Below are 21635 nucleotides of genomic sequence, written 5' to 3' on the forward strand. Positions count from 1 at the left end.
ACACAGGAAATATCCAGCATAGCAATAAAGCCCCACCTCCCCCCTCCCCTGCCAGCAAAAGCCGCACCGCAGCATCTACAGACAGGAAGTGTGTGTGTGGCGGGGGACAGGGACTTTCATTCACCCAGTGTTCAGTGTTCATACAGCATACATTTCTGGGGCTGAATAAAGGTTGTAGAAAATGGATCAGTCTCTGAGTGGCGCTTGAGGCAATGGAACGATCTAGGCCCTTTACTAAGGCACAATGGATGCATTGGGTCTCCTGACATTTGAAGGGCTGCCCCTTTCCCCCCGAATGAAATGAGTCAAAAAGTGAAAGAAAAAGGGGAAAGGCGGAATTCTAAAAATGCCCTTCCTCTGAACACCGACATTGTGCAGGCATGGGGGAGGCCAGCTGGGCGGGGTCCTCTGCCAGGCAGGCCTAGCACTTGGCTTCCCTTGTTTATTTCCAGCCCGGCTGGGCCGCTGCCAGGGTCCGCCCCCACGTTGCCATCGTCGGAGCAGCTCAAACTTAAAAATCAAGCCCGTTCCATTTCCTCTCACTGGTGGGCCTGCTGTGGCCAGTCCGAGGGTTGAGCCTGGTCCAGACCCGAGCCGGGGGCGAGCCTCTCACCATGCTGTCCTGCTGCACCGACGCGTTCCAGTACGAGACCAGCAAAGTCGCCCGGATCCAGAGCGTGAACTATGGCACCCTGAAGTGGGTCTGCCACATGATCGTCTTTTCCTACGTTAGGTAAGTGGGGTGTGGGGACGACCGCAGATCTCTGCGGTGGTTGCTGGCACAGAAAACCCCAGGGTGCAGTTCCTGGTGCACGTGCTGAGTTCCACGGGCTCTTAGAATCTGAGGCGTGCGGCTCCCAGCAAGGAGGGAGGGAGGCTGGCGAGGCAGCAGTGCCCGTCTGCTGCAGAAGGAAGCTTTGGGGGGCCAGGCTGACACTCCGGGTTTGACCCCAGGCCTGCCGGGGCGAAGTGGGGAGGGCATTCCCCGAGAAAGGTGGGCAAACACAGGGCAACACCCTAGATTCCCAGGGAGGAGGCAAGGAATCGGGGCACACCTAGTGATAATGCTGGCAACTATCTGAGTCATCGTCGCTTGGGGAGGGGAGGAATAGGACCAGACTTGTAAATGTAGCTTTACTTTTACTTACTTATTTATTTATTTTTAAATCTGTTTTTATTGATTTTTTAGAGAAAGGGGAAGGGAGAGAGAGAGTGAAACATATGTGAGAGAGAAACATCAATCAGCTGCCTCCTGCACGCCCCCTATTGGGGATCGAGCCCACAACCAGGTCATGTGCCCTGACTGGGAATCGAACCAGGACCTCTCAGTCCAGGGGACGACGCTCCATCCACGGAGCCACACCGGCCAGGTGTAAATGTAACTTCAGGTCCTCTCCAGTGTCAGGAAGGCTCCCCTTGATTATTTTTTTTAATAGCTTATTGAACTATAATTTGCATAATATACAATTCACCCATTTAAAGTGTACAGTTTAGTGGTTCTAATGATATTCACAGAGTTGTGCAATCGTCACCACAATTTTAGAATGTTTTCATCACCTCGAAAAGAATTCCCATATCCCTTAGTTATCATTCCCAATCCTCCTGTTCCCTGAAGCCGCAGGCGCCCACTGATCTGTTTTCTGTCTCTGTGAACTTGCCTGTTCTGGACACTTCAGATGAATGGAGTCATACAGTCTGTGGTCCTCTGTGACTGGCTTCTTCCACACAGCAGCATGTTTTCAAGGTTCGTCCATGTTGGAACATATATCAGTACTTCAGTCCTTTTTATGGCCAAGGAATATTCCATTGTATGGATAAAGCGCTTTTTGGTGGACGTTTGGGTTGTTCCAGTTCGGGGCTATTATGAATAATGCTGCTACGAAGTTTCATGGACAGGTTTTTGCGTGAATGCGTGTTCAGTTTTCTGTGGTGCGTAACTATGAGTGAGGTTGGTGGGTCATTTGGTAACTCTACGTTCAGCTTTTTGCCAAACCACCCAACTGTTTTTCACAGCAGTGGCACCATTTCTCACTCCTACCAGCAATGTGCGCTCCAGTTTCTCCACACCCTCGCCAACACTTGCTGTCGTCTGTCTTTCGGATTGTAGCCGTGCTAGTGAGATGTAAAGTAGTGTTTCCTTGTGGTTTGGGTTCACGTTTTCCTAATGGGTAATGCCCCCTTGCTCTTTGTGGTGATGATGATGATGACAATGACGACGACGACTTGTGTCTATACAGGGAGACAGTGTTGTTTCCTAGCTAAGGGTCAGAGTCACTTAACCTCTCCGAGCCTCGTTTCTGCTTCTGTTCACAGAGTTGTGATAATTAAACAGAAAGGGCATGCACGCCCTTATCAATGCCCGGCATAGGGTAGGAGCTCCACAAATGGTAGCTATTTTTTTTTTTTAATCCTCATCCGAGGACATTTTTCCATTTTTTGTACAGACAGAGTGGGAGGAAGAGAGAGGAAGAGAGAGAGAGAGAAACATCGATGTGAAAGGGACACATCGAGTGGTTGCCACCCGCACGACCAACCAGGGCCGGGGACAAACTGCAACCGAGGTACATGCCCTTAGCGGGAACCGAACCCGGGCCTCTCCGGACCGCAGGTGGACGCTCTAACCGCTGAGCCAAACCGGCCAGGGCGGTAGCTATTTTTTAAAAAGAATCTTTTTGAATATAATAGGTACTTTCGCATGCAGTACATCCTCTCCTTGGACTGTTGGAGTAACCACACCCATGCTTGGGATTTGAGATCTGAAAACATGGATTCAAAAATCCCTCACCTCTTTGAGTTTTCTTATCTGTAAAATGGGGGTGCTGGTGGTTGTGAGAATTAAATGAGTTAATACATGCAAAGCTGCTGGAAAAATACCTGGCATATGGCAAGCCCTTACTATGTGCTCATTCTTCTTATTAATATGAATTATTAGGATTATCATTATTTTATTCATAGGTTTACTATGCCACAAATATTGAATAATAAACACATATGTTAGAATTCTAAAGTAAGACACGTTACTTAGACAAGATGTCACAGGACTGATGATAAGCAGTTAGTAATGCTCCCTTACGAATCAAGACATAGGTCATATGTCACAATTCCATGTGAGTTCCTGGTAGTCTTGGGTCCAGTATACAATTTCTTAAAAACAGATCATTGTACACATAAGAACAGATTATTATGAGAACACCTTACAGTGATAAATACTTTTCTTTCATAGGGTGGATCTTACTTTACACGCATTTAAGTCCCTTAAATTCAGTTATGCACGTTCCCCGGGGGAATGGGGAGAGAACTCAGCGAAAACAGTTCAGTGACTGGGGCCCCGAGAAGTGAGCGATGGGATGCCTGAGTCGGGGTTCCCTCGGGCAGTCTCTGCTCCCGCATGCTCTCATGGAGTGAGCATTGTGCCGCCCTGACCCGTGAATCTAAATATGTGTTTTCCACTCAACGTGTCCCCCCTAAAATGAGCCAACTACTTCCTATTTGCCTTTCTTCTCACTTTCGGCAGAACTGGAGAAACAGCTTGCTCCAGAGCTGGGGACTCCAGCTGTCACGGCCTCCGCGCGAGGTGGGAGGTCCGTTGGCCACGCTGTGTGCACAGTGTGAGAGCTCAGCAGAGACAGCTTGTGCCTTCAGTCCCGACCGTGGAAGAGGACCCCGCGTACCATGCTTCTCCAGTGTTTAGGTTGAAGAGAAAATGCTGCCGGCCTCGCTTTCCCCCTCTGTGCTCAGGGGCGATTCACGGCGCACGGAGTGGGGTCGCACAGCACACAGCCTGGGAGATGCTGCCTTTGGTTGTACTGTGAGGCTGCAAGTTGACAGAACCGCAAGGCGGCCATCTGTGAAATGGGTAGGCTCGGGGTACACAGGGGCTGGGGGATGTTGTGTGCATCCAGTAGGACTGGTGAGGACCATGGATGGAAGTCCAGACAGGCGGAGGTAGAATTCAGGATGTGCAGCAGCAGGTGTTGGACTCTGGCTCTGGGGTTCTGGGCACACAGGCTGTCCATACGGGGGCTGAAAAGGCAAAGGGCCAGGATAACGAAGTAAGATGGTGCATCGGTTATTGAGACTAGGGTCCGAGATGGAGGCTGGCCATACGGGAAGCAAGACAAGAGGCTGATCAGCATCCCATAGTCCCTCACAACCAAGTTCAGGCCTAGAGTCAAAGGCAGGCGGCAGCTGCAGGCAGGGTCAAGTGGCTGGGCGCCCAGGGTTGCAGCAGTGTGTGGACAGGATGCGGAGTAGGTCTGTGCCAGTCATATTGTTTGGATGTGTGACAGAAACCTAACTCAAGTCAGCCAGCAAGCCACACAGGGGGTTTACTGTTACGTAACCGGGCAGCGGAAGAGATGGAGCCGTCTTCTGACATGGGTGGTCGTAAAAGTTCAAAGTGTGTTATCAAGGCTTATTCTCTCTCCCCACATCTCAGACTGTTCCGTTTTCTTCTTGAACAAGCTTCTTGTGTAGGAAGATGGCACACTCATACCCTTACAGCCTCCCCTTATAGCAACCTCAGAGGAACAAACAAATGTTTCCTGATAGTTCTGCCAAGAAAATCCCAGGAAAGATTCTGATTGATTGAGTATGAGTTACATATTCCTCCCTCAACCAATCACTGTGACTAGGGGCATGGTGTCACCTGATTGACCAGCCCTGGGTCATGTGCTGACTCTTGTGTCAGGAAGTAGAGAGAGGATAACAGAGCTGAATGACCCTGACCTAAACCACATTCAATGGCTTTTCCTTAAGAAAAAAAAAATTCTGTTGCCAGAAGAAATAGGAAAAGAAAGTGGAGGGTAGGGGTGGGGTGGGGAGAGACAGCTAAAAAACAAATACCTATTCCAAGGTCTCGGTAGGTAATCATGATTTGAATGGTGTAATTATGGGGGAATTCCCATGTTATAGGCTCCACTTCTAGATTATATATCACAGCTTAATTTCCCTGGCTCTCTTGCAGCTAGGAGATAGGCATGAGGCCCAAGCCCAAGCTCTTCAAACATGAGAACCATGCAACACTTCAGTACCCGGGGAATAACATGAAGTGGTGGGCATGGGCAGAATTCATCTTTAGGAATTTATGGGTGCCATACCAGCCTTGACCTACGCAATGGGGACCACTTCCCTGGACCCCATGCTTTAGAAACCCCACTGTGGCCCTCTACTGGCTGCTGGCTGCAAGCTTCCCCATGAAGTAAGAAGCCTGTGGGACTGTATGTTTTCTGCTACTGCGCAACAAATTACCACCGACTCAGTGGCATAACACACCATCCGCTTAGTAGCTCACGGTTCTTGTAGGTTAGTGGTCTGGGCATCCTGGGTTCTCTACTCTGAGATTCACCAGGTTGAAATCAAACTGTAAGCCAGGCTGAGTTCTCACTTTGGGACTCTGGAGAAAAATTTACTTCTAGGCTCATTCTTGTTGGTAAAATTGAGTTGCTTGCAATTGCAGGACTGAGAACTCTGTTTCCTGGCTGGCTGGCAGCCAGGGGCCCCTCCCAGATCCTAGAGGCCACTTGCATTCTTTGCCACGAGGCCTTCTCCAGCGTCAAGCCAGCAAGGACACACGAATTGTTCTCATGCTTCGGGTCTCTGACTTCTCTTCGGGGACCAGCCAAAAAAACTCTCTGCTTTTAAAGGGTTCATGTGATTGGGTCAGGCCTACCCAGGTGATCTTCCGATCTGAAGGCCAGCTGTTTAACATAACCTAAACAGGAAAGTATATCCTTCATACTCAGAGTTTGGGGAATTAGGCAGGTTTTATACGCCAGGATGTAGGGAATGTTGGGGTCATCTTAGAAGCCTGCCTGCCGCAGGCCAGAATGTGCCTGTTCAGAGCTGCAAGCCCCCATCCCACCATACTCTGGGTACCAGGACTGCAGAGTCCTCTTCCCACATGGCCCTGAACCTCTCCGCAGATCTATTCTCTTCCGAGAAGATCACAGCACCCAAGGGCATGGGCAGCTGTATACAGGTGGAGGGTGTGGGCGAGGTTGGGCATGGCGGAGAGAGGAATACAAATGCAGGGACAGCCCTGGCCGGTTTGGCTCAGCGGTTACAGTGTCGGCCTGTGGACCAGAGAGACCCGGGTTCGGTTCCCGCTAAGGGCACATACTTCAGTTGCAGTTTGTCCCCGGCCCTGGTTGGGTTGTGCGGGTGGCAGCCAGTCGATGTATCCCTTTCACTTCGATGTTTCTCTCTCTCTTTCTCCCTCCCATCTGAACAAAAAATGGAAAAATATTCTCGGATGAGGATTAAAAAAAAAAAATTCAATGAAGGGACAGAGACCATTTAGGAGGCTGCAGGGTGATCCAGATGAGAGTTGATGGTGACCTGGCCTAAGGAGGTGACAGCGGTAGAAAAGTAGATGGATCTGAATAACACCGGGAAGACAAAACAATAGAACGTCTGAGGGGGCGATGAGGGAAAGGATGAGTTAAGAAGTGTGCCATGTTTCTGGCTTGAGCAACTGACGGGTACCGGAGGGATTTCCTGGGATGGGAAATACGGAAGAGAGAGCCCATTTGGGGTGCAAGATGAGTTCAGAATGGAAGGTGCTGAGTGTGACATGTCTGTGGGACACACAAATACAGATGCTCTGTGGTAGTTAGATGTACGAATCCGAAGCTCAAGATGCAAATGTATATGTCGCCAGCATACATACGGTAACCAGAACCAGGGAAGCAGCCACAGCTGACCGGCGAGAGAAGAAGCAGATGAGAAGGCGAGAGGGCTTGGAACAGATCCCTGAAGAACGCTGACCTTTAAGTGATGGCCGCACAGAGGTCCCGGTAGGACCTCCAAAGGGTGGACACAGAGATCCAGAGAAAGTCGGGAGAATGGGGATCCCCGGAAGCCAAGGGAAGAAGGGGAAGGAGCTGGTGCGTGATCACTGGTGTCAAATGCTGTTGAGAGGTCCCATCAATATCGGGTCTGTGGTGCGTCTGTCGGATTCAGTGAGGATGAAGTGGTTGTTTACTTGGCACGGGAGGCTTTCGAGGAGTGGGGGGGGGAGCCGGACTGGAGTGGGTGGGGGAGTGAATGGAGAATGATACGGTGACTCCTCTTTCAAGGGACTTGGCTACAAAGGAGAACGGAGGCATCGAGGGGTGGCGGGAGAAGAATGGGGGGTGGAGAGAGGATTTGTTTTTAAGATGGGAGATGATGTTGAAGTGCAGATGGAGAGGAGACAGGAGAGAGGGAGATGAGGAGATAAATGAAAATTATCTTCATCAGCCCTGGCCAGTTTGGCTCAGCGGTTGGAGCGTCGGCCTGCGGTACCGAGAGACCCGGGTTCGGTTCCCGCTAAGGGCACGTACCTCGGTTGCAGTTTGTCCCCCCGGCTCTGGTTGGTCGTGCGGGTGGCAGCCACTCGATGTGTCCCTTTCACGTCGATGTTTCTCTCTCTCTCTCCCTTCCTCTCTCTCCCTCTCTCTCCCTCCTGCTCTATCTGATCAAAAAATGGAAAAATGTCCTCGGGTGAGGATAAAAAAAAAAATTTAAAAAAGAAAATTATCTTCATCATCATCAATGTCACCAACTAGCAACCAGAAGGAAAGCTCGCGACATTCCGAGACTGCTGTAACTGTTAGACATCCCTTCTTCACCCGGAGACCAAATCCATCTCCCTGCATTCTCCCTTCTGGTTAGAGTTCCACCTGTGGCCCTTCTATGGCTGCACCCTGCTATCGTATCTCTCCTCTGCCTCAAAATAGTCGCTCTAACCCCTCCGGCCCTGTGTCCCTAACATGGTGTCCAGACCTTGACCATCTCAGCCCAGCCCACATAACCACGCTCTGGTTTGTCGAGGCCTCTTGAGCAGTGGTGCCTACACTGTCGGTTTGCTGGCGGAAGCATGGAACGAGGCAGCCCTGTGTGGTCTGAGACATACAATGATCGCATCCGAAGGTTCATCCTGAGGTGTACAATGTGTCTTAGGTGTGAACAGATTCTCGTGCAAGGATGTGCCTGGCAACCGAGAGGAGGGTGCGGAGGCAGTGAGGCAGAGTGGTCAGGACAGTGACTGAGCCCCTCCCCCCCACCGGAGATCAGGAATGTGCATGTGTTACTTTTTATGGTGAAAGGAATTCTGCAGATGTGATTAAATTCAAGGTCGTGAGACGGGGAGGTTTCCTTGATTATCTGAGTGGCCCCAGTGTAACCAGGAGTCCTTAGAAGAGAGAGGCAGGAGGGGAGGGGGCAGCAGGAGTGAGGCTGGAGTGGAGGCGGGGAGCCAGGAGAGCCCGCAGCCTGGAGAAGCTGGAGGGGGCGAGGAGCACCTTCTCTGTGGAGCCTCAAGAAGGATCCAGCCCTGCTGCCCCCTGATTTGAGCGCGCTGCCCTTAGATCTGTGAGAGAATACATTTGGGGTGGTTTAAGCCACACATTCCGTGGTCATTTATTACAGCAGCAACAGGAAACTAATACACTTGGGATTTAACTTGCTTTGGGGGTGCAGGCTCTCCGCCACTTTCTCCTTGGCCATTTGCTGACCCCCCCACACGGGTGAGTGGAGCAGAGATGGACACGGTCCGATTCTTCTCTTGGGATTTTACACGCAAGGAACAGAGGCTGCAGGCCCGAAATCTCCATGAGGCACAGAAGGCACAGAGCCCAGGGCCCACGGTCCTTTTTTGTGTTTATTGATTTCAGAGAGAGGAAGTGAGAAGGAGAGAGAACTAGAAACATCGATGAGAGAGAACATGGGTTGGCTGCCTCCTGCTTGCCCCCCACTGGGGATCAGGCCCACAACCCGGGCATGTGCCCTGACCAGGAATCGAACTGGCGGCCTCCTGGTGCGTGGGTCAACACTCAACCACTGAGCCACACGGCCGGGCATAGGCCCCCAGTTCTTTCAGGGGCCCCCCACATGTCTGTGGCCCTTGGTCAGGCAGTGGTTAAACAGCTCACTTTCAGGTCGCTGTAGAGCAACCTTTGCTCGGGAGCCCGGGCACTGGGAGGGAGAGCCAGGCTGGCCGGGAGGCGCTTCTCCCCAGGTGCTCGAGGCCTCTCATCATGCCGGCGCGGGGCAGACTCCCCGGGATGTGCCAGTCGGTGAGAGTCGCCAAAGTCGTTCATATTCAGAGCCCGTGGATCGGGATTCTGAAGAACATCTTTGTGATGGGCACCCTCGTCCACATCTGGTGAGTCAAGGGCAGTGTGCCAGCCTGAGGGCCCCACGGGCTGCCCGCACTGTCCCTTCCCCTGCTCTCTGTCCCCGTCCTTTCCAGCCAGGCTCCTCTCCATCCCCCCAGGCTCCTCGGCTCCCCTCTCCCCACCATCGCTCTACCCATCTGACCAGGCCTGCGCCCCAGGGACCAGTGTTTGCAGGCTTCGGAGTGCTCAGAATTGTAGCTGCTCACAGCCGAAGCTCAGAGGGCGCAAGAAGCCAGGCCATTAGCTCCTCATGCAGGGACTGAACCCACGGCCCCTGAGAGGTGACATGACTTGTCTGAGTCACCAAGGGAGTCGGGAGAGACCTGCCGGGACAGTGGTTAGAATGTTCTTTCCACAGGGAAGGGTATTGCAAACTCTTTTTTTCTTCTTCCTTCTGATGCAGCTTTGAAGCATTTTAATTCTTAATATGTTCGTTATTGTACAAAGACAAGTCGTCCTTTTACGGGAGGGCTGGAGTCCACTAAGGCTGGTCTGTAACACGCTGTCCGTCCGGAGGGAATATGAGACACCAGAGCTGAGCCTCTGGAACGGGGGCGGACTGACCCAGAGCTGTTCTGGGGAAACGCTGCAGGACCCAGGGGGGAAGTGCTGCACGACCCTGTGCCCAACCCCGTGCCTGACCCCGTGCCCGACCCGTACCCGCCGTGCCCGAGCTGCAGTGTGTTGTCCGGGGCTGCGCCGACCAGCTCTGGCTCCTGCAGGCAGACTGGATCTCAACTCTGGGTCTCTTGCCCCAAGGTCTTCCTCGACGAACTTCCTCTTGTAATGAATGTCATAGAAATACTGAAGGATATTGAGAATAATATAATAAACACCCGTGTACCACCATCCGACTTAGAAAGTCAAACATTACTAGTCCAGCGTTAGCTCCTTGCGAACCCAGCCTTCATCCGGTCCTCTTTCCTCTCCTCTTATGACCATCGCCCTGCAGCGGGTGCTTGTAGTTCTGTGGTTGTTTTTACATTTCTGCAACGTATGTCCACATCTCTAAAACGTTTCTCCTGTTCTTATTGAGGTGAAATTCATGTAGCATCAAATCGACCACGTCACAGTGGACACGTCAGTGGCATCTGGCATGTTCACAGTGTCATGCAAACGCCGCCTCTGTCTAGTTCTGGGACATTCTCATCACCTAAACGAAACCCTGTGCCCATTCGGCAGTTAATTCCCATTTCTCCTTGCCCCGAGCCCCTGGCAACCATCAATGGACTCTCTGTCTCTATGGATGTACCTACTCTGGATCTTTCATATGAACGGGATCTGGCTTCTTCCACTTAGCATGATGCTTTCGAGGTTCATTCATAGTACAGTAGATTTCAGTATTTCATTCCTTTTCACGGCCGAATAAGATATAGACTACGTGTTGTTTTTCCAGTTGTCTACTGATGAGCTTCCGGTTGTTGCCACCTTTTGGCTGTTGTGAACGGTGCTGCTACTAATACGCATGGACGGGTCTTTCAGTATACAACGTTGCCTTGGATGTCTCTGAGCTTCACATCATTACGTGGTGTGCTTTGGTCGCTCAACACTGTGTTGTTTCCATATTGATACAAGTAGCTCTCCATCATTTTCATCGCTGCAGAGCATCCCACTGTGTGAACCCATTCACTTATTTGCCATCCGGTGTTCAAGGACATTCAGGTTATCTTCAGTTATTCCTGCTGTAAACAGTCTAGACATGCCTCCTTAGGCACCTGTGTGAGGGTGTTTCTAGGGCTCACACCTGAGCGTGGACTTGCTGGGCCGTAGGGAATGCACTTCTTCAGGTGGACTTTGTATTGGCAGATATGAGCTGTCTTTTCATGAGTCCCCCAGGGGTTCTCAACCTGGCTGTGCACCAGAATCAGGGGAACTTTTAAAAGATATATAGGTACCTGGATACCTCCCCAGACCTACTGAACCATAGTTTCCAGGGATGGGTCTGGGGCTGCAATTTCGAAAGCTCCCTGGGTGATTACACATCACAGCCAAAGTTGAGAACAGCTGGGACCACATGTTGCCCCCCCACCCCCCCATCTTGGTTTCCAAGGTCCGCTCCTAGTGGGCAGCCATTGGCTTAGACTTCCCAATATCATTCAGATATTAGGGGCTGGGCAGACGGAAGAGATCAAATAAATACATGCTGAATGAATAAAGAAAGCATTTAGGATCAACTCTTAATTATTCCAGATAATGGGAGACTGGGAAAACATAAGTGGGGCCGAAATCTACCATTTTTAATCATCAATTCCACGTCCCCTCTCTAGTTCCCCCACCGTAATAACTTAGACTCGTATCTAAGTCAGGTGTTAAAACTGCATGAGCTGCCGAAAGGAGGGAACCGGAGCAGGACCGAGTGGCGCAGGGGTTAACAAGTCTGGCTTTGGGCTCCGGTAGACCAAGGACCTCAGTTCTGCCCTGTGTGACCCGGGGCAAGTCCCTCCCCCTCTCAGCCCATTCCCTCATCCACAGAGGGTGGTGATTACAGTAACGATCTGCTACCTTTGTGAGGACTAAAGGGGGTGATGTGTGTAGAATTCTTGGCACACAGAAGTGCTCAGTAAACAGCGGCACCTATTAGCTATTATGTACAGACCAGGTGCGTCCTTCTGGAAAACAAGTGGCTGACCAGCTGGACATACCCTTAGGCAGATGCTGACGTGTTACTGAGCCCCGGAACAACGCTGGGTGGACCGACACAGGGGTGGACTCTGGTATTTGAGAAGCTGTCCTGTAAATTAAGGTCTGTATTAGCCGAGAGTAGAGGTTGGCACTAGTTGCCATGTATTCATTGTGTGCCCGGTACAATACTACGGAGTTTGCATATATATCTCATTTCATGCTCACAACCACCCCATGAGGTAGGTATGACTATTCTTCCCACCTTCACATAAGGAAAAGGAGTCACGGGGAAGGCAAATCGGGGACCCAGAGTTACCCAGCAAGGCGAGGATTTGAATGGAGGTAGCCTGCACCCCAAACCACCGCACTGTGCCTCCCCGGGGAAAACACTGATGCTTTTCTGTGTCCGCCACTCAGCTTTGCTCTGGTGAGTGACAAGCTGTACCAGCGGAAGGAGCCTCTGATCAGTTCTGTGCACACCAAGGTCAAAGGCGTGGCAGAGGTGGAGGAGGAGGTGCTGGAGAACGGACAGAAGAAGGTGGTGCGCAGGGTCTTCGACACGGCGGATTACACCTTCCCCTTGCAGGTGAGCACAGAGCCGTCCTCCCAGGGCTCGCCTCTGCCCACCGGGGCCTGCCCCCAGCCCGGGGACCTAGAGCCTCACTCCAGAAAACACTGGCCCTGTTTCAAAACTCTGAAAATCCCAACTGACAAAACCTAAAAATTGCAAAACTGGGTCAGATCCGACAGCTCAAAGGAGTTGATTCTTTGCTTTATCAAGTCCTGCAGGGTTTCTCAAAATAGCTGTGTCCTGGTGCATTTGAAACACGATTTGATTCACTCAGACTTTGATTTACGCACTGCTTTTTGAGAAGCAGGGCCATCAAGTCAACAAGCTCTGCCTACATTCAGAAGGGCAAAGAGCCCTGGCCCGTGTGCTCAGCGGTTAGAGCCTTGGCCTGCACACTGAAGGGTCGCACGTTCAATTCTCAGTCAAGGGCATGTGCCTGGGTTGCAGGTACAATCCTCAGCCCTGGTCAGGGTACGTGTGGGTGTCTCTCTCACATCGATGTTTCTCTCTCTCTCTCTCTCTCTCTCTGTCCTCCCTTCCATTCTCTCCAAAAATCAATGGACAAAATATCCTCGGGTGAGGATTAACAAAACACAACAAAGGGAAACAATAGAAGGGCAACGTCGTTTCCGCCTAGAGAAGACCAGCCCTTCTGCGTTGTCCCCAGGAAGGCATGCTTGGGTACCTTTTCACACAAAGGAAGACTGCGGATGAGGAAGAAAAGAAGGGTGTGGATCGCAGAGAAAGGGCATTTGCAAGAGGAGAAAATGAAATTAGAACCGTCAAAAATGAGAGATGAAGTGGACTGGAGAACAGATGGGGGGGCAGAAGGGACAAAGGGCACATCGGCCACCTCTGGGGGCTGGAAAGCTTTGCAAAACCATAAAACCCGAGCTGCTATCTGTTAGTTTCTAACTGCGGGTCATTAAAACCTCCAGCTCTTTCCCAGGTGGCGGGGTGCCCTATTGCCCTTTAATTAAAGTCCCAGATAATCTGAACAGCACTCTGACGAAGCCAACACCCCCACTTCTGCCTCTCGAGTCTCCAGAGCTTCAATTTAACGGGGTTTTGTTGTGCGGCTGGGATGGAGAATGAATGGCCAGCCAGTCCGAGTGCATGTGCTCCGCTCTCGGCTCAGCGGGGCGGCCCGGCGCCTTTGTTTGGCAGCAAGCCCTCCGTGCTGAGCCAAGTTGGCTCCCGGGCCCCCATTTCTAGACTGGAGCCCCGAGGAGTGGGAAGGTTCACCCCCAGGCACTTAGCAAGCTGGAGTACTGTGATTAGGTAGGTCGTTCTCAGAGATTCTGCCTTTGACTGCTCCCCTTTTCTCCACAGGGGAACTCCTTCTTTGTGATGACAAACTTCCTCAAGACAGACGACCAGGTGCAGGGGCTGTGTCCCGAGGTAAGGAAGGGACCCAGAGCAGTTAGACTGGTGATAAGAGCTCCTGGTGATAAGGAGGCGCAGGTCAGAGAAAGGGCACGTGAATGTGGACACGGAGATGCGGGGTGTCTTCGAGCTCACAAACACCTACTGGGCCTCTTTTGTGGGGTGTGGGTCTGGGCTGAGTGGGGGAAAGGTCAGAAGCACTGCAGTGCTTTCTCTGTCGCCTCCTGATCTTTGTCCCTGGCTCCGGCTCCAGCCCCGGGAGTCTGCGCAGGCGGGGGGCCTGCTCCCCCCCCCCCCCCCCGCTCACTCCCGTGTGCTCACGACAAAACTGACCCTTGGCATTTGCGCAGCGTTTCACATTTCACTGGAGCCTCACAACTTAGGAGGGTGACGGCATTCCCAGCCCCCTTTCACAGACTGGAACGCGGATCAGAGAGGTTAAGCGACTTCCCCAGGTCACCCAGCTTGCTGGGGGCAGAGCCAGGTGTCCTCTTTGACAGCCTTTCCTACAGGGATCCACTGTGAACTGTCTGGGGACATTGTCAAACAGCTCAAGTTTGCCTTTTCATCCCACTTCTTAGAGTTTCAGTATCAGGGAGACGCTACAAGTCCCCCCACCACCGCTCATGCTCTCTCCCAACTTGGCTTCGCCCTCTCCATACTCTTGACACCTCCCCCCTTTCTGGAAAACTTTCTCCCCTATCAGAATGCATTTGTCCTAGCCTGTCGCTCCCCAGGCCTGCCCCCGTCCTTGAAGATGATGGCTAGCTGTCCTGGTGAGTTCATCTACAGCGATGTGTGACTGGGAATCCCCTGCCCGCTACCGGCAACCTCCCGCCACTTCCCACTCGGGTAGCGTGCCCGTGCTCGACCAGGGACCGTCCCGACACGGAGTGGCACAGCACTGTCACCTTACCGAGCGGCTTCCTGCCTGTGGGAGGAACAGCCTGGCCGGTAGGTCTCGCTCACCAGCCCGCTCGGTGACGAGGTCTGCACTCCTGAGTGTCTGAGAGCTCGGGGCGGAGACGCTCTCTCCCGCTGCAGGCTGGCCATCGTGCCCACCGGGAACCGAGCCGCCCTTCCCGTGGATCTGTGTCCATCCTGCTCAGTCCTCACAGCAACCACTGAAGGCCAATCTGTCCATCCTCTTACAGAGGCGGAAACAGGCTGAGCCAGGTGCAATGACCTGACCAAGGTCATTCAGCTAGAAAATGGTGCGCTATTGCCAAAACCGGGTTTGCCTGGGTCCTGCCGGATCTCTAACGAAGCCACAAACTGCACAGAAGATAAGGAGCAGGGCTGTTTCCCCAGCAGCTGTGCGGGGCTCTGCTGTCCCTGACACTGGCCACTGGACTGCTGCCTAGGGGATGGGAAGCCAAGTCATCGCTTCTCATTTCCTTCTTCTGCCTTTGCCCTCAGTCCTGAGACCTGGCTGACCTCATTTTCTCAGCCCGGAGGGAGGGCTGGCTGGCCCCCTGGTTTCCCCAATCCCTGCTGAGCCCTCATGCTGTTTGCTGCGCTCGGTCTGCCGGACCAGGCCATCTGCTCTCCACCCCGAGGGCTGTCCCTGCAAGTGGCCCCAGGCTGCCCTGGTGTCTGCTTTGTAGATTTTTATTTTTTACTGTGATACATAATTCAGCGACCATAAACCCAGCATTTTAAAGTGTACAGTCCAGTGGTTTTCAGAATATTCCCAATGTTGTGCAACCACCACCACTATCTAACTTCAGAACATTCCATCCCCCCCCAAAGAAATCTCATATCCATTACCAGTCACTCCCCATTCCCTCCCTCCCAGCCCTTGGTCACCACTGATCTGCTCTCTGTGTCTGTGGATTTGCCTCTTCTGGACACTTTTCATAAATGGAACCCTACAACACGTGGTCTTTGTGTCTGATTTCTCCCACTCACTACAGCGTTTCTAGGGTTTGTCCACGTTGGAGCGTAAGTCAGTACTTCGTTCCTTTTTATGGCTGAATAATATTCCACTGCGTGAATGTACTCCGTTTTATTTGTCCATTCATTATGAATACTTGGGCTGTTTCCACTCTTTGGCTCTTATGAATATGCTGCTATGTCCATCTGTGTACAGGTTTCTGTGTGGACATAAACGTCTGCTTTTCCGTATCTTAGGGACACCTGCTGTTACTCCTCACTGTCCTGTCCTTCTCTCTGCAGTATCCCACCCGCTGGTCACTCTGTCACTCCGACCGGAACTGTAAAAAGGGATGGATGGACCCACAGAGCAAAGGTACGTTCTGTTTCTTTTCGGGACCCTGTGGGTGGATGGTCTGGCGTCCTGGCCACGTTCACAGTGCCGTGAAGTTGAGATCATTACCTCTGGCTGTCAGCTGCCTTCTTCCACCCTGAGCAGCCGGCTGAGCCCGTGTCTGCCGGTGCTGTGGCTCCGCCCCCGTAGGATCAGCACCTGATATGCATGCGACGTTAATTTCCTAGTGAGGAACCTCCTGAAAACCCCGCAGAATTAGCACCTTCAGGGTTTTAACTGACAGAAAAATCAAATGGCCCATAGCATCATCTGAGTATTCTAAACGTTTCCGCCTTGAATTTCCCCAAAGGTTGAGGAGCTTGAACTTGTACCCCCAGGACACCTGGGGGCCATATGCATATTATCCTGCAGAATTTCCATGTCTCCTATTTTAAAGGGCCCATGACAATAAAAAGTTACCGTATAAAAGAAAAGAAAGACTATCGGTGGTTATGCAACACACAAAAGGGCATGTGGATGTCACATCTGGTTCCATAATATATGTGTGTTTGAGTTGGTATAGAGGTCATGTTAACATCACTTGCTATTTCACTTTGCCCTCGGGAACCTGTAACTGGCCCTGACGCCCTGGGAAGATGTGCCCTGTTTATTCCGTGACTTTGCACATCCCTGGTACACGCTGTACACGGCTTGCGGGCCTCAGCTGCCCAGTGAGGAGCCAAGTTCTGGTCCGTTTATCCCAGGAGAGACTATGTCCTGTCCAGCTCCTCTCTCAGGCATCTTTCCTTGCAAAAAAGCCAAAAGAGCCATCAGCATCCCTGGTCTCCCCGTGTCCTCTGATGCTTTTTAAAAAGCCTGCCGTGTAGAGTATTGCTTGGTCAGCCTGATGAGCTTGTGGTTCGGTTGGGGTTGCGGGGAAACTGGAACTGCGTGGGCTGAAAAGCAGTCTCTTGCTTGGGTCAAGAGTTTCCCCTCATGGTTCTCTCACACCGGTGCTTCTCTGACCTCTTGACCCCACAGGAATCCAGACCGGAAGGTGTGTAGTGTATAAAGAGAGGCAGAAGACCTGTGAAGTCTCTGCCTGGTGTCCCACCGAGGCAACGGAAGAGGCCCCCCGGTGAGCTGCAGGGTGGGGTCAGACAGTGGCGCTCGGCAGGGAGCAGGTGAGCCCTGGCCAGGTGCTGACCTAGCTTCTCAGGGCCGTCCAAGTCCTGGGTGCTACTGGCTCGGCGACCCCATGCCAGGCACCCAGGTGGTCTCTGGGAGGATGGTTACAACACCGAAATGATTCTGTACTGGCTGATAATTAGCTACTACTCTGAGCACCCTGGGGCGCCCCTGCCCCCCTTCTGTGCCAGCATGTTCCAGGGCACCGCCCAACCCTCCTCCAGAAGGGTCCATTCTGACTTGTCTGTGTCCATACTGAAGGACTAAGGATGGGTAGGTGACAGGGAGGGAAGAAAGAAGAAAAGGAAGGAAGGGGAAAGGAAGGAAAAGAAATGGAAGGAAGGCCCTGGCAGGTTTGGCTCAGTGGTTAGAGCGTCGGCCTGCGGACCAGAGAGACCCGGGTTCAGTTCCCACTAGGGGCACGTACCAAGAAAGAAAGAAAGGAAGGAAGGGAGGGAGGAAGGCAGGCAGGCAGGCAGGCAGGAAGGAAGGAAGGGAAAAGAAAAAAGAAAAGAAAAGGAAGGGAGAAAGGGAAGGGAAATTTTCTTAAATGATCACAGTGACAGATTTGGTGGTCCCTGGAGTGACTCTTCTCTTTAACACACAAGGTCAGGCCTAGAGGCAGAACTTGATTCAAACCTCAGAAACTGCAGGGACTGATGCATTTCAGCAGAGAACAGAGAGACCTGGATTCAAATCCTGACTCTGAACACTTCTTTGCTGTGTAACCTTAGGCAAGTGGCTTAACCTCTCTGAACTTCCATGTCCTCGTCTGTAAGCTGAGGATAATAACGGCACCTACCTCACCGGGCTGCTGTGAGAATTAAATGAGGTGACGCATGTACAGTGACTGCAAAGTGAGCCCAGTGCCTGGCATACAGAAAGTGCTCAATCACTCACACACACAATCTGCCCCTAGAAGTCTGGTGGTTCTAGACTAGTACTGTCCAATGGAATTTTCTTTTTTTATCCTCACCCGAGGACATTTTTCGATATTTTGTTCAGATGGGGGGGGGGCAGAGAGAGAAACATCGACGTGAAAGGGACACATCGAGTGGTTGCCACCCACACAACCCAACCAGGGCCGGGGACAAACCACAACATGCCCTTAGCGGGAACCGAACCTGGGTCTCTCCAGACCGGAGGCCGACATTCTAACGGCTGAGCCAAACCAGCCAGGGCTGTCCAATGGAATTTTCTACAACAATGGAAATATTCTCTTTCTGTGCTGTCCGACATGGCAGCCACTGGCTACACGTGGCTATTCAGCCCTTGAAATGCAGCTACTACAACTGAGTTACTGAATTGAATTGAACTGAACTGAACTGAACTGAACTGAATTGAATTGAATTGTAATCAGTCGCCCTTGCCTAGGGGTTGTTGGACTACCCCGGATAGCACAGCAGCAGACAAATGTGACTCGGGGCCATGCCATCAGAATCTGGGCGGCAGAGACTTCCCCAAACTAACTTCTTAGAAGGTTCAGGCAAAGGTTCCCAAGGTCAGTGGGAAGCACGAGGCAGCGTCAGCCTGTCTGACCCTCCCTCAGTTAATGGCACCACCCAGGTTCATTTCTAGGTCAAGGAAGTTTCTTTATCAAGGAAGAAATTGCTCAGGGACATAAACTTACACTCAAGCTGACCCTGGTTCAAGGCAAGGGGCCTCCTGGTTGTCTGTGGTTTTCGGTCCTGGCTCTGCCACCAACTCCTTCGTCAGATGAATACTGCACCTCTCCGAGGTTCTGATGTCTGCGCTGCATTGTGACATGACCTTGGGCAAGCAGTTTCCTCATAGGTTATATGAAGGAATTACTAAAATGATTCATGTAATCATTCATTCCTTCAACACATCCATTACCATGTAGTGGGTGTTAGAAATTTATTTCATGTGTAACGATACACAGAGGCTGTGCTAAATTTTACGTAAAATACAAAGAGACCCAGATGTGGAGCAGGTCCCAAGGCTCTTGTAGTCTAATAGCAGAATATGTGTGCAGAGAGCTGTAATTCAAGATAGAAAGGGCTTTGATCCTTAAAGTTTCAGGATCATACAGTCCTCTGATTCTTAGAGTGTTGCCTAAGAAACATGGGATTTAGAATGTTCTAAAGGCAGATGGTCTGGCACATAGCAGGCATTTGTCCTAAATAAGATTTTTTTTTTTTTTATCCTCACCTGAGGACATTTTTCCATTTTTTGTACAGATAGAGTGGGAGGTAGAGAGAGGAAGAGAGAGAGAGGGAAACATCGATGTGAAAGGGACTGCCACCCGCATGACCAACCAGGGCCGGGGACAAACTGCAACCGAGGTACATGCCCTCAGCGGGAACTGAACCCGGGTCTCTCCGGACCGCAGGCCAACCCTCTAACGACTGAGCCAAACCGGCCAGGGCCAGCTGTACCTTTTTATCTGCAGCCAGTTCTCACCATCTTTAAGAGATCGTCAACTGCATAAGGACAAGACCCTTAACTGTCTTTTTCATCACTACATCCCCAGTGCCCAGTCCCGTGCCCAGTACAATAATTATCTGTGGAATGAATAGATGGATGGTGGTGGACAGACCTTCCTGCAGTCCAGTATTTGGGCTCTTCTAACTCGTGCAGAATTTTATGCTACACAGAGCCTCAAGGAGAATGACTGGTAGCACATGTGTGACCCAGTGCTGAAGGCTGGGAAGGTCAAGATAAGAAAATTATTGTTCCAGCCCTGCAGGAAACCCAAGCCTATTGGGACAGATCCAGGTGGGGTGTGATGGAGCTGGCTTGTACCGCCTCTGAGCCAACGAGGCTCATCCCTTCCCAACTCCAAGTTCCTTGATGACCGGCTGGTCGCCTGAAATCAGACACGGTGGTAGTGTTTATACCACAATAGTCAGTCGTGCTACATGTGAGGGCTTTTGCTTTTCCTGGAGAGCTGGTTCCCAGCGCATCGCTGTACATGCCTGAACACACCATTACATCAGAGTGCGAGGCCTGCCACGGGTCTCTTCTCCCAACAAGAAGGGAGAAGTTCTTACTGGAGGATTTCAGACGGTTTTGCTGACCACATTGCATTTTTCTGCACTCATGACAATGACCCAAGCAAGAGGCCGAAGCCTCTGGTCCCGCCGGCCGGCTGCCGCCCTTGGTCCCTGTGGTCACCGGTCCCCATTTCGCATGTCTCCCCCAGGCCTGCGCTCTTGAACAGTGCTGAAAACTTCACTGTGCTCATCAAGAATAACATCGACTTTCCCGGCCACAATTACACCACGTAAGTGCCCAGACCGTCCGGCCGTATTGTTGTCTACTGCTGTGTAACAAATCACCCCAAAAGTGAGACGCTCAAGACAGCAAACACTTACTGTCTCGCGGTTTCTGAGGACCAGGGGTCGGGGGGTGCCGGGGCGGGGTGGTTCTGGCTCGGGGCCTCGCAGGCCGCAGCGAGCTGTCGGTGGGGCTGAGAACCCCCTTCCGGCTCACGCCTGTGGCTGCTGGCAGGAGGGCTCAGTTTCTCACCGCGCGGACCTGTCCCCAGGACTCCTGAGTGTCCTCAGGACAGGCGCTGGCTTCCCCCAGAGCAAATGACCCAAGAGAGACAGAGAGCAAGGCTTTTATACCCTCACCTTGGAAGTGACACACCGTCATGTCTGCCATATTCTAAGGTCACAAATCAACCCTGCCACCGAGTGGGAGGGGCCTACCCAGGGTGTGACTATCAGGAGGCGGGGATCACTGGGGGCCCTCACAGAGCCCAGTCACCACACTGGCTCATTCCTCTGCAAGAGATGGGTTTCAGTTTTCTAAAAGACTCTTTTAGAAAAAATTTTTTATTGATTTTAGAGAAAGAGGAAAGAAGAGAAAGAGATAGAAACATCAATGAGAGAGAACATCGATTGGCCGCCTCCTGCATGCCCCCCACTGGGGATCAGCCCACAACCTGGGCATGTGCTCTGACCGGGAATCGAACCGGTGACCTCTTGGTGCAGGGGTCGTCACTCAACCTCTGAGCCACACCGGCCGGGCGGATTCCAGTTTTCAACAAAGATGTTTGTTTGCTTTTCGTTGTGTGCAGGAGAAACATCTTGCCCGATCTGAACATCACCTGCACCTTTGACAAGACTCACAACCCCCAGTGTCCTATTTTCCGACTGGGAGATATCTTCCGAGAAACAGGAGATAACTTTTCAGAAGTGGCGATTCAGGTTGGTAATGGCTTTGTCCCAGGAGGTGTGGGGTGGTTTGTGTCGGGGGAGGGGAGACGTCAAGCGCCCAAGAGGCTGAGCCACCGGGTCTTGATATGGTTCCCTTGGTGAGCACCCAGGAGGTCCGTCCACGATACACCGACTTCCGCCGCATCACCTCATCTGCTCCCACGACAACCCTGTGAGTGAGACACTTGGCACAGTAGTTTCCTGAGGCTGCTGTGACAAATTACCACAAATTTGGTGCTTAAAACAACACATTTATTTATTTATATTTTTTTTAAAGAGAGAGAGGAAGGGGGTGGAGAGTATCAGTTTCA

The 21635-nt window shown here is 51.9% G+C and overlaps 1 protein-coding gene across 2 annotated transcripts in view; it reads left to right on the top strand.

The window, feature by feature from the left end:
* Window positions 1-509: 509 nt before the first annotated feature.
* The window catches only part of P2RX7 (purinergic receptor P2X 7), a 34668-nt gene continuing 13542 nt past the window's right edge, over window positions 510-21635 (top strand). Inside the window, exons 1-7 of one of the 2 annotated variants that reach the window (XM_036277087.1) lie at window positions 510-733; window positions 12201-12369; window positions 13687-13755; window positions 15919-15991; window positions 16991-17087; window positions 20304-20384; window positions 21186-21315. In XM_036277087.1, the coding sequence (XP_036132980.1) occupies window positions 615-733; window positions 12201-12369; window positions 13687-13755; window positions 15919-15991; window positions 16991-17087; window positions 20304-20384; window positions 21186-21315 (738 nt within the window). In that variant the 5' untranslated portion in view covers window positions 510-614. Of the gene's footprint in view, window positions 734-1599; window positions 1745-12200; window positions 12370-13686; window positions 13756-15918; window positions 15992-16990; window positions 17088-20303; window positions 20385-21185; window positions 21316-21635 lie in introns of those variants that run through there. The other variant, XM_036277088.1, reaches the window with a different exon arrangement.

This window comes from Molossus molossus, unplaced genomic scaffold (genome assembly GCF_014108415.1).
Source record: "Molossus molossus isolate mMolMol1 unplaced genomic scaffold, mMolMol1.p scaffold_m16_p_22, whole genome shotgun sequence".
NCBI lineage: Eukaryota > Metazoa > Chordata > Mammalia > Chiroptera > Molossidae > Molossus > Molossus molossus.